Consider the following 13534-nt stretch of genomic DNA (forward strand, 5'->3'; position numbering starts at 1 on the left):
GCCACAGAACCACTGTCACTGTTCCTGTTAACTGACTTCCTGCATTCATTGGTAAAAGATGTCACTGCACCAGCTGCTTTTTCCTCCAGAAGCACTGGCAACATCAGCACTCCCTTCTCTCCAGTTAATGTGGGTAGACAACTGCTATTGCCCAACAGATCCCAGTCAGGTCAGATCTATGCAAACCAACAGATACAAAAATATATCTTTTTAGAAGGTTTGTTACACAAGGTTGTCAAAACACACAAACAGGAGTATTACTACATGTAAGGAAATTATTGACCAAGTCCATGTCCTTCATTTCCTGGCTATGTCCTCATATACAGGAATTTCCACTAATCCCAGGAATAACTTGTCTTTAGAAAAGTAACACATTTTCATTTTACAACCTCAAGGCTCCCATACACGGCAGCATCAGTGTAAAATCAAATCTCGCTTCTCTCGAAGAGCCTATGAACAACCTATACACATTTTAATGTCTTTTCCAGCTAAATATTAAAATCCTGTAACTGGAAATGTGCCTGAGTAGGAAGGTTTCTCTCAAAGACTTTAAATACAGTAAAAATAAGTGTATTTATTATAAGATTAAATTGATATCTGGGATAATAAGAAGGCACAGCACCATACTGCAGGATGTGGTGTTCATGCAGTCCCATTTTAAGTTAGAAATACTCACAAAGTTCTAATAGGGAATCTTCTTCAATTCAAAATAAGGACATGAATTTAAAAACATGTCAACTATGGAAAATTCACTTACATTGACCAAGCCAAAATAATGCTCATTCACAGGGAACTGTTCAGGACCAATCTCTTTCTCCAAAGCAGAGGCATTGGCGCCCTACAAAGAAACAGAACATTAATGTCCCATGAAAAAAAAATCCCAACAGAATTCATACTATCCCTATAAACCCAAGGAAACTGAGAAAATAAGGTACCTCCATTAAGAATCAGCATCTCATGTTTCTTACGTTCTTCAACATGAAACTAATATGATGGTTCATTATAAAAGATACCATGGTTCCACTTCAAACCTCAACTTCAGCTGGACTTAGAGCTGTCTGATCTAACAGATGGGGGGTTGCATTTGAATTTATTTGACATTTGACAAGGAATTTGTCCTCACTGAAGACTCCAGGTCAGTCACAGTGACCTAGAATCACCCACTGAAATTCAGCCAAGAATGCACTGTAAAAATGAAAGAGACTAACACACAGAGAACTTCTATACCTAGAGGACAGAAACCATACAGGCGATAAAAGCCATGAAAGAAAAGATGTCTTTTTGTCCTGGGGACTGCACAAAAGCTTTGATGTGGCTGTTTATTACTGGCATCTCATAAAGAATTCTTGAAAAAACCTTGCCTTCACTGACACTTTACATGAGAAATACTGTAATTTTTCTAACTTCATTTCTGGAAAGGTCCATGGACAAATGAAACATTAATTACAAACCCCAGAAGAATTTTGTCAGACATTCCTCAAACTCAGATCACCTACAAGTGCTTTGGCTTTGCTACCCTTAATCTAAGGACTATGTATTAAGCTTAAGAGTATATTTTGATACACCCCTGAATCTCCAGCAGTACAAGGACTGCACTATTTTAGACACAACTGAAACATAGCACTACATATTGATATGGTCTTACCTGTCAAATGAAACAAGAACTAAAGCATAGCAACATTCTAGTTTCAATTTTAACTTTGTCCACTCCAAATTCAAAGCATTTTATGCATCTCTTTCCATTCTTTGCCTTCTTTAAATCTACCAATACCCTATAGCTGAGCTCCCACTTGGGATCTGGTATCTTCCCTCATACCACTCCATCTTGTCCTCTAACATTTATCTTCCAACAGTCCTCAGCTGCATCTGTGCTGTTATCTACGGAGTTACCATCATTCAATATGGAATCCAAGCACTTTGCATTCTTCACTTCTGTTTTAAACATCCAAGCCACTCCACCTATAACCTTCTGCAAACAATAAGCAGAAATCCGTCTGCAGAGGTAAGCCCTCTTAAAACACCTCAGAAAAGCACTAAACAAACACAAAAATCACAGCCCAGCAAAATTCCTCTGTTTCCCTGAAGCTCATAATGGTTTTAATTGCTGAGCAAATATTTTAATCATTTCCCTTAGCATTCTGCTACTGAGATAAACCACAGACAAGCAGAGACTATAGACAGTTCATCTGGATTGCCTTTAAGAAAGAAATAACTAAAAATGTTCTAAGAAACAGGAAAGAAAGCAAGAAATAATTCAGTTTATCCGAAGGAATGGAAACTCTGCAGTTGGGTCTCCCACACTGGCTTTACAGTGCATTGCATATATCAAAACAAGACAGAAAACGAGGATGGTTCAAAATTGGGTACTATAAAAAACACAAAAACATTCACTAGGTGCTGACAGATTTACAAGCAAGACTCTTTGCAAGCAGCAATTACACAGAGATTTTTCGAGGCAGCAGTGCCAGCTCAAGCAGCTCCTCTCATTTGTTTCCCAACAGTTATTCCCTGCTTCCAAGTACCTCTTTTTCTCTCTACTATCTCCCCACAAAAAGAAACCCAAAGCAAATCTAGACATAGGTATAGAGCTATGAGGAAGAACTGCTGATACAGGTCTCTTGACTTACATTGCTCCGAGCAGCACTGACTTTGGCTAACACCACAGCAGGCAACTATAATGTATATGCTTTGTAAAAGCCACAGGTTTTGAAAAGCTTCTGGTCTTGAAATCAGAGCTGAGTGCTACATAAGGTTCCTTTGCTCGGGCATTCCACATGCCTTGAGATTAAGGAAGGGATACATGTAAAATCTGCAGGCTTATGAGGCTCAGATTAAATTTCTCTGGACTCTTCTCACCTCCTCCCAGATATCTGATACTGTATTACAGAAACACCAGGGAAACAGACAGCTAAGGCAGGTACCACAACTTACAGAACCAGTGAAACTAGACAACCCTAATGTTCCATCCTGCAAGGCAACATATGGGATAAATACCTGAACAAACAAATAAAGGCATAAGAGTTTTAGTTTTTAATCAAACTATGATATAAAGAAATTAACAACCTCCCACAAACCAGTGCCATAACTTGGCTAAACCACCAGCCTATATTCCTCATGTATCTACCCATTACCTTCACAGCTTACATGAGTCTTTCTTTCAAGGGCTTCCTTGCATCTACTGCACAGACTTTGTAAATTTGGGAACTTAACTGCAGGGGCAGATAAAAATATGAAGGCTTCTTTTATAGATTAAATGCTAAAGTTAAAGTCAACCTGCCCCAGAAGCTGCATTAATTCAGTTGCAATGGTTCTGAAGTTTCTTGTCAGGAAATGTTTGAAATTAGCATCCCCAGATCATAAAAACCAAAACAAGACTCAAAGTGATTGTGGGAGGAATCAAAGCTCACAAACTACTCGAACAGTTGTGAGGATACAAACTTGCAAAGTAAATAACATATAACATACTGAAGAAGCTCTGGAATATGCACATGCCTGGCATACCATGATAAAGCAACTACACTGCAAACAGTACAGAGTGATTTATCATGGAGTAAACATCCAGGAGAACCACACTACAGCAGGCAACAAGGATGGAAGGGAAAAAAAGGGTGACAGCACAAATGGTTGTGTTTCAGGATGGAAATACACGATGAGCTTGTGAGTAAGGCTGCAGAAGTGGAGTCACATTCAGCTACTCACAACCGACAATCTTTGCACCTAAATTTGCAAATAAGAAGGTAATGTTCTCAAGAAACTGCTTTGCTACTCTGGCTCAGGAAGAGATGGTAGAACTGTCTGTCTGCAGCAATGTGAACAGGAACAAAACACAGATTTATACAGGCAACACAACTACCCATGGAGGAAACATCCCCCTGCTTTAACTACAGTGGTAATACTGGTTTGCTTATATAATTAGACTTGGAGAGATGAGAATTTATCACTTCCATGGTGGTGGAGGAGGTAACAACTCAAGTTTCAGCAACTGGTAATGAGGATTTCTAACCTTCTAGAGATTACTGGGACTTAGAATGTTCTTGTGGAGGTTGTCTGCACTTCCCAAGAGCTTCCCTGTTCCGCTCACACCCCCACCAGCAGAACCGATACTGAATCCAGGGCCAGCATGCTCAGCTCAGTGGGTTTCTGCAGCTCTGGCACTAGGAGTCAGACAAATGGAAAGATGCCTGGCACACCTGAGTTGCCACCAAAAAGACCCCAAAAGACTAACAGTAAAGTATTTGCTGACAGCTCCAGTGATTTTCTTTATGTATCTAGCTAACTAAAAGGGGACCTATCCAAGAATGCTTGTGCGCACCAATTCCCATCAGAAATGACAAAGAAAACCTTATTCAAACAAAAGCACAGGAAACTATCAATACTCAAATTTAAGGTTGGGCCAGATGGTCACTGAAGTCCCCTTCCAAATCCTATGCAGTTTTCCTTCATTTTGCATACCAACTCAGTGAGGTACCAACATTACATACAGGGAAGCTAGGGTAAATACCAGTTTTAATCAATCCTAACACCAACAAAACATCCCTAAGACAAGTTTTGGTGAGTTTGGTAAAGCAAAAAGGGATGCTAAAATAAAAAGGAATGCAAAAAGACCAGTTTCAAACTCCTTCCTGAGGTAGCTGCCTAACCAAGTCATTGCAGATGAAGTGATCCCACAGTACAGCTTAAGTTTTAACTGAGGAACCCATCAAAACCAGGGTTGAGATATATCAAGTCTTCCAACTTGTAAGCTATGAGTCTTTTTTGCTCAGTAGAAAAGCCTTAAAGATTTATTTCCATTTCGATACACTATGCAAGTGGAAAAAACAGCAGTAGACTTCTGTTTCTCAGCCAGATTACACTGCTAATTCATTGTATCACCAGAATGAGATAAATATGCTTCAGCATTATGGGCTCTCACAAATTCAGCAGTTTGTGGCTATTTCTGCAAAGATGATGAGTATTTTCCTGGTCTAAATTTAATTGATTTCAGAAACTGGAAATGTATCAACAGCTTCCAGGGCTCAAATACTTCTATGCCCTTGAAAGCATTTGAATTTGTAATTATTCTCACAGAAAAATAGCTTATAGATTATGTTCACTTATCTGACAAGAGTCATAAGAAGAAATTTTTGTTGGAAAATGAAGCTATCACTTCTCTACTCACTGTACATAAGTAGCTTTACAGATGAAATTCTATTAAAGCTCAGAGCTAAAGAGTTCTTCTGAAGCTGTCGATAAACAGAAGAAGAGCTGGGAGTTATTAATGACAACTACATAGCTCAGAGCACAAACTATGGTCAGCTAATGAGAGCAATCCACACTTCCATTTATAAGGATCACTTTTTGCTGCTACAAATGTAACTTTGCAGATGTTGGAATGGTTTTAAAAGCAATGTCATACTATCTTGATAAGCATGTGAGCAGACCTTATGAGCATGGAGCTGCTACAGCTTCAGTAAGAAAAGGACCAAAATTAGCACGACACTGGGTCAGTATTCTTGCTGTTATTGGGAGCTCTTGTCAAAAAGAATCAGGTCAATGCTGTCCTGCTGCCTGAGCCAACAGGGAGCAGAGGCACTGAAGCTGTAAAATGAGGGGAAAAAAACCCAAACCACAAAGTGGATGATGGGGAAAGGGTTACAAGTGGAAAGATCCCACTGTCCTGTCTGCAACAGCCTCGAAATCTGGTGAGGGGAAGCCAAGTAGTTCATGGCATTTACCACTGGGAAGCTGCAAGTCTCTCGAGGATTAGAGAGCACATGAGGAGGTCACTGGCAGCTGTCCCACACGGTTTGCAGGGTGCTAGTCTCATCTGCTTTCACTGATGGTGGAGTATCTCACATTAGCACAGTCACTACCTGTTAGCAACTGGGTGTACTATCTATGCTGTAAAGGTGGCTGTGTGACAGTTATGGGACAGGCTGGAAGACAAAAAGTAGTACAGTAAGAAAACAAGAAGAAACTACAATGAAAGAAGAGGGATAGTAAGTGAAGAGACAAAATAATATTACCATTAAATTAGTCATTAAAGAAGGCTACAACACAAGCAGCATTTCTGATGTGCTCTCATCACAGTGTTTTTGAAATCCATGCAACAGCAGATTGCCAATGGATTTTTAACCATTCATGACTAGCTCAACTTCATGAGACAAAACACTAGAGACTGGTTTGATTTCTTAGAAGGACATGGAAATTCAGACACACCTAAGCAGACAGTGCACTCCTCAGACAAATGCTACTGAGTTTTTTAAACACCAAGAAGATGAAGCAGTTGCTTGAAGTACACGAAGAGGAAATAACCAGAACCATGAAGCTCTTCTCATCTTTTCAAAATACACAACCACAAATTGGCACTTTCTTTTTTTAATACTAATGTTCCTGACAAAATCTACAAGAAGTCTGAGTAAGTCCTTGCTGTGCTTATTCTGGGATGCTCCAAGACGTGAGATGCTCTATTTACAGTTCATTTGTAGACAGCAGATTTTCAGAAGAGAACACTTAAAATCTGGATGTATATTACTGCTCTAGGAAAAGTCCTCTCTGTTCATTTATAATGTTTAAGCTGTGGTTTCCTATCCTTGTCTATATACTTCAGCTGCTTTACCCTAATCTAAAATACACACAAGACTAATCTCATAAGCAGACTACTCTTAACAAGCTAGAGAGAATCAGTTAACGTAAAACACTCTCCACACAATCCATAGAAATCTGAAGCTACAATAATTTATCCTTGAAGAAAGGCTGGGGGTTTTTTAGCTCAGTGCAAATATTAATTTCCCCATTACACGCTTTTTACACAAGTCTTTTATCCTTCTGCCATTGCAATTAATACCATTCAGTTCAAACACAGTAATTAAAGCATTGCAACTTAGGATCTCTCTCAACTTCCATTACAGCTGCAAGCTCAGAAGCTGCAGAGCATGTTGAGAGAACAGCCTGTTGAAATCAAAATCCCTTATGATATACTAGCTTGGGCTCAACACTAAGTCAGCCTTTGGATTGGAACCAGCTTCTTCTCACTGAGCACACACATGTACCTGCCTGCAAAAGACATTTCCCTTAGAGAAAGGCAAAAAAGGGAAAGATATCTAGGAGATGTATCAGTGCCCAGAACATATTTGGTATATGAAGTCTCTAATTATCCATTCAACTCTTTAACAAATTCAAAAAGGGTAAGATCTAGTGTTCCAAAAAAGCAGGGAAGCAGCTTTTAACTGGCACAGAAAGGCCCCAAAGGACACCATCATGTAGCCTTCAAGATGAGAAGAGCTGGTTAAATATACTGCATAACTGAAAACTGGTATTTAAAGAGTGCGCAAACAAACTAAACCAAAAACACCCAAAAAGGGGGAGGAAAAGAACAAGCTGGCCAAGCTAGAGCTACTTAAAACCTTTCAGGAAAGAGATCTGAATGAGATGATGCATTTCATAAAGTCTGCCTGCACTTACTTTGCTGTATTAACCGTGATAATAGTCCCAGCTTCAGGTCTGTGAAAATCACCATGTGGGGGAGTGCAGAAAGGAGCAGAGCTAGGGTTGTACTTCTGGAAGTACACAGCACATACCGTCGTGGTTTCCTAAACACAGAATTAGATGTTGCTTCCCCGCCTTTGAAAATGCCTTGTTGTGTAGCACTGAAGTGAGATACAGAGCTGGCAGCTCAGCTATCACTCACTATGATTTAGGGTATGAAATCAGCCTTTTCACCAGGCACCCAGCAAGGCTGCCATTCCAGGCATAACAAATTATGGTAAATTGAACTTTGGATTCTAGCACCTCCCATGCTTACGCAGGCAAAACAAACTGATAATCTTGAAAGGAGCAGGTATAACAGTGTCACAGGCTTCTCAAGACTCCACACTTCCAAATCGGAACCTTCTTTATCTGCACAGTCATTCCGTGCACACAGGAAAGGCTGGTGTTGCCTGCTCTGCAACAGGGAGTAAAGCTTACAGAGCACTCCAGCTCCTGGCAGTATCAGGGAGACCACAGGGAAAGTAGGAAATGCAGTATTTCACAGTCAGTTTACTACCATGAAGTGTGTAAAACCTGAAGCCTTAATTAGAGTGGGTTTAAACAAATTAATACAGAATGCTTTGTAAACTGTTTCACTAAATGTTTATTCAATCAGGAGCTGGTCTTGCAAGGTCCACAGGATCTGTGCCTCACAAAGGCAAAGCAGGTCATACACTTGTGAAATCCTGGAATTTTATGCCCTATAAAATTAGATAGTAAAGCTAGGCTCCAGTAAAGAGCACAGACAGAAAAGATGCTAGATTAAGGGAAGTACAGGCACTACCTGCTTTGAGTCTCAACCTTTGTAATGTGGTCCTGTAAGCAACCACTTCTTAGCCACCGTCTCAGAGATCACCAACGTGATCACAGCTGGTTCATCCACCTGAGAAGAGCTCAGCAAGATTTCTCCTGACCTTGGGTTTCTCTCAGGTGACCTAGTAACACACATAAGAGTGGAAGTCTTCCTAGTATAGCTCTCAGGTTATTTTATACAGGTTATCCTGTAAAATATCCAAAATATCCACGATTTTATCCTGAACTTCACACATCAAGTAGTGGAGGAACAACACTGTAAAAAGTGAGGAAGTGGATGCTGTAAAATCCTAAGCATCATTCAAAGGAAACCTGGGCACCCTCCACATGAGGCAGCAGTTAAGTGCAGGCTGGCTGCATTGCCCAGGCTCACATCTCCAAATTGCTACATGTCCAAAATCAGGGTAAGGCATCAGTAACTACCCATCACACACAAGTATTAAACTAGAGCACAAACAGCACATGGAAGAACCTAGCATGAAGTAACCTACTCAACTGTTTGCAAAGGGTTACGCATATTTTTCCCCCCTAAAACAAGGCAGGTTATTCTCTAGCTGGGTTTTAGGTGCAAAGATGAATATTTGTTTCCTTCAGCTTTACAAAACAACCAAGAAACAGAGCTGGAAACAGAAGTCTACTTAGCTAGCTCTACCTTTATCTATCTTTCCACTTCCTCAGTGATATCTTCCCAGCTATAAATACTATTTCTCAACAAAAGCTAAAACAAAGCTCTACAAACACAGGTGAAACAGCAGCAAGCCAAACACCATACCTCCCTGACAGGAAAGCTCTGCTTGGACTCAGCAGTGTAAGTTATTCAAGTGGGAAATGGAAATGTATTACTTACAAACAATTCAGTCATCTCTAGCACTGAAGTTAGTAATTATATCCAGGCCATTCTGATTCAGAGAGGTACAGTAAGACTGCCACCAATTTGTACCCTGGATTTGAGCTCTTTGGGCATGTCTTACTGGTTTAGCAAACAATGAGACATGAATCTAGGGGAAGTGTCCCTAATTAACCTACCAAGGAACACCAATGTTTCTGCTATCAGCTTACTACAGACTTTTCACAAAATAAGCTGTCAGAGAGGAAACAGTCAGATCCATGCTTCACACCTTACTCCATTCTAGTGCTCTGCTTTGCTTCTGCAACCACAAAAAGAAGTTATTGTTACAGCAACAAAAATCCTCTGACTCCTGCCTCAAACCTCAGTTCTACAACCGACTGCCTCAGCAGGCACATCCTGCATTAGATGATACAGTCAGACCATGGAAATTCAGCCCTCCTCACTCCCTCTCCTCAGTCAAGAGAGGATTTGCATCTGTCTGTGACCATGTGTACTCCACAGAACTACAAAGATATCACTTCCATATATTTTTGGAACAGGAGCTATGCATTTTTCATCAAGGGGAACAAAGTGCCTCAAGAGTGGTTTCTGTTTCAGTCCCCCAGTTAATTCTGCAGTTGCTTGCAAAAAGAAAACAAGAAAATCCTGGAGTCCACAATACAGATAAGGCCTGCGAACAAAATTAAGTCAAAGAACAGAGCAAAGAACCAAAGCTCTGGTTGGCAGCTCTTGGCTATGGATGTGTCTTGCCATATGGTGCCAGCAGCCTTACCAAGCAATGAATCACATGCAAGTGCACAAGCATCTTCCTGCGAGTTTCCACCCTTTGCAAGGCTGTAGTTGCCACATGAACGTTACACAATTGCTGAAACAGGATAGTGCTCCCATCAAGGAAACACAACGATCACGAGGCACAGAGAGCTGATCCACCCTATAAAACCCCAGAAGTTACTTCAAGGAGGGGGATGTCATTGAAATTATTATTCCATGACTGTCTAACTAATGAGTTCAGGCAGTGAATTTCATTTCTATAGAGATACCGCAGAAAAGTGGAATGTCAGAAACAGAGAAACACCCATCCCTGATGGTGCTGCTGACTGACTGAAGGGTTTGAGGATGTCAAACCTGTGCTTCTATTTCAGCCTGAGGCATAGATGATTACTTGGATTGCTGGTAAAAACCATGTATTTTACTAAAAAAAAAATTAAAGTGCCCTACAATCACTGCATATTAACATAATCCTGAAGAAAATAGTTTCTCAGAGGGAATTTGTTAATGTAATTTAATGTTTTCATAGAGAAGGTTTAGGTTTTTCATGTTTGCATTATGACAAAGCAAACAGCACTTTGACTTACTGGATATTCACTGAAGTAGATGCAAATAAACTGATTCAATTTTAAACTGTAACACCCAGACCTTAATTCTCCTGAGTTAGCTGAAGAAAATGGTAAGACTGACAGTAATTTTAGCTCTGTTATACATGCACCTAAAACACCAATGCTGAAAAACTCCACAACATTTGATTAAATAGCTATAGAAGAAATTAAGAGGCAAGTTTCCTACAGTTAGTGCAAGCAGAACTCTGTTTCCCTCAGAGAACTGAAGCAGTGAGGTCTCCACTTGGAACAAAACCAGCCAGGAGAGCCTGCTCCCCCAAAGCTGCAGCACTGTGGAAAGACTCCTCTTGAAAAGAACACTGTACTACAGAAGGGACATGAGGAGGGTGCAAGTGTCTGATTAGCTTTCATCTATCACCCCAACCAAAACTAAGGTAAGCACAGGACCAAAACTGAGTCCAAGACTGAGTCCATATAGCTCAGGCTCTAAAACCGTATCACAAGCAGCAGGATGGCTGCACTCAGGTTTGGCTATATGCTCAGAGGAAAATGCATTGCCTTATGTTTGCCCTATTAATCTGAGGCTCAGTCAGCTGATCTCAGGAACGCTTCCAAAATATTATATGTGATGGAGTCAATGACTTGCCTCTGGGGTGCAGAACTCCACAACGAAGTCATGATTCAGCCACCTTCTCATGACCTTAATTTCACCTGTGCTTGTGATGGGCAATGAAAAAATACAGATTATGTTAGGAAAAAAAGAGAAAATCTAGGGAAATTTGTGAAGTGTGGGGTTCTGGGAAGTCATCTGCAACACCAAGAGCTCTAAGATCAGGTGCCTATTGCCACATATTGAAAGATAAAATTAACCTCTCTTGTTAATAGTATTACTGTGAAACTCCAAACACGCAGCTTTGTACAGCACCACAGTGGTTCACTTCAGCTGGACCTCAAGTTAATCAAACCTAAACCAAGTTAATCAAACCCAGTCCCAAATGTGGGATAGAAACAGGAAAACCCTGTGCCCTTTACACACAGTGAAGGCAGTTTCAGCACACTGCTCCTCTGACACTGCAGCCTGCTTTTTGCCTGTTTCAGAGATGTGAAACTGAAGTTTGACCACTTGGAGCAACTGAGATGTGGGACTGTGAAAACCAAACTACTAAAACTGAATTCTATCCTGAATTGACGTTGGATTTCAGCAATTCCAACCCCTCTTACAGCCTGCACTGACTGAACTCCTTATAGTAGGAATCCCTGGGAAATGTTTGGATGGCACATTGTTAACAAGATGCCGTATTTTACTATGAGTCAGTGTTTCAGTGCCAGACAAACCACTCAACAGCCTCTACACAGCAATATACCTTCATTACAGATTCTGCATAATCATGCAATTATCAGTCTCCCTCTCACTAGATTTCCACTGCCAACATGGGCGATACCCTGTTACATGCAACCACACAAGACGATTGCAGAGCTTCTACAGACGCCTATAACCACCTCTAACCAGAGCCTGATCATCACAACTAACCACAGTGAGCTGAGCCAGGAAAAGCGATAATGCTCCACAACTCCCTCAGCTCCTCTCGCCCTGGAGGAAGGCACCCACCTGCCCCAGACACCCTTCTGCATGAGGCGGGCAGCTCACACACTATAAGTGGGCATTTATCCTGCCCGCAGAGCCCTGTGTGCCCCCAGCTGCCCTTCCCCACCGGGACTGGGGCCTCCTGACTGCCAATCCCTCCTCATTCCCAATCCCTCCTCATTCCCAATCCCTCCTCACTCCCAATCCCTCCTCATTCCCAATCCCTCCTGACTCCCAGTCCCTCCTCTCAATCCCTCCTCATTCCCAACCCCTCCTGACTCCCAATCCCTCCTCACTCATAATCCCTCCTCATTCCCAATCCCTCCCGACTCCGAACCCCTCAGCCCCGAGCAGCCGCTCCCTGCTCCAGCTACCACCCAGCACCTCCCTCCCGCTGCCCGGCACAGCCGCGCCGAGGCCGCCCCGTTCCCTTCAGCGGCCCGGCCGCCCCTTCCCGGTGGGGAGCCAGGGTGCTGGCAGCGGGGTTCCCCACCAGCTCCCTCAGCCCCCCGGTCCCGGTCGGGATGCGGTGCCTCCCATAAACCCGCTTTTTAACCACTTTTACGGGCTTTTGCTGCGCCCTGCCGCGCCGGGCCCTCCTCAGCACGGGGCCGGGGCAGCCGCGGCCGGCTGCGGACCCCTCTCCCGCTGTCCCCGGCGCTTCCCCCGTGTCCGGAGCGGCAGCAGCGGCCGTGCGGCCGCGGGGCTCACCATGGTACAGATGGAGGCGAGTCTCCGGACCGTCATCAGTATTTCCATCCGCCCGACGCCGCCGGCGCCATGTTGGGACGCGGCCGCCCAACTGACAGCGGCAGGTGGCGCAACCTCCAAATGGGGCCGGGCGCCGCCCGTGCGGCTCGCGAACGGCCCGGGGGGCGCGCTGCGCCGCGCTACAAGGGTTCCGGGGGTATTTCGGTCCCCCCCGCGTAGTGCTGTGCGTTCCCTGAGTGTCTCTCCTCGGATCCGGGCAGTCGGACCCTGCGAGGGGCACTCGCCCCAGAGGCCTCAGTGGGGATGTGCTGTCAAGGCCTCTCGCAGGGTTATTGCTGCTTTCCAGGACCCTGATCCGTGCAGCTATGGGGATGATGGGACCAGATGTACTCTGATTCGTGCTCCAGTTCCCTTGGCCCATGGAGGAGGGATGGTGCCTTGGTGGGATGGCTGCTGCATGTGAATCTGGAGGAAGGCATCGCCCTCACGGGCATGGAGCTGAGGGACATCACTAAACCATCCAGCAAGGCAAACTATGGCCACCCTGGAGCTCTGAGACACCTCGAAGTGAATGCTGGAGCTCTGCGTGTCCTGAGAGTCTTCTCAGTGGTTGTGAGCACCCACAAAAGGGTTATGATGACACCAAGGGCGATGATGGAGTGGGGCAGTGGTTTGGCACCAAGTAATCCTTTGTTGTTCTGCACCACGGCCCCTGTTTCAGCAGAATCA

General features: G+C 43.3%; 1 protein-coding gene across 1 annotated transcript in view; it reads right to left on the reverse strand.

Annotated features, from left to right (window-relative positions):
• LOC101878396 (ubiquitin carboxyl-terminal hydrolase 12-like) overlaps positions 1–12904 on the reverse strand; it is a 29801-nt gene extending 16897 nt beyond the window's left edge. The window contains exons 1-2 of the mRNA XM_034064205.1: positions 12806–12904; positions 758–838 (exon numbers count right to left, since the gene is read on the reverse strand). Of these exons, the coding sequence (XP_033920096.1) occupies positions 758–838; positions 12806–12853 (129 nt within the window). The 5' untranslated portion in view covers positions 12854–12904. The remainder of the gene's footprint in view (positions 1–757; positions 839–12805) is intronic.
• Positions 12905–13534: the final 630 nt, after the last annotated feature.

This window comes from Melopsittacus undulatus, chromosome 6 (assembly GCF_012275295.1).
Source record: "Melopsittacus undulatus isolate bMelUnd1 chromosome 6, bMelUnd1.mat.Z, whole genome shotgun sequence".
Taxonomy (NCBI): Eukaryota; Metazoa; Chordata; class Aves; order Psittaciformes; family Psittaculidae; genus Melopsittacus; species Melopsittacus undulatus.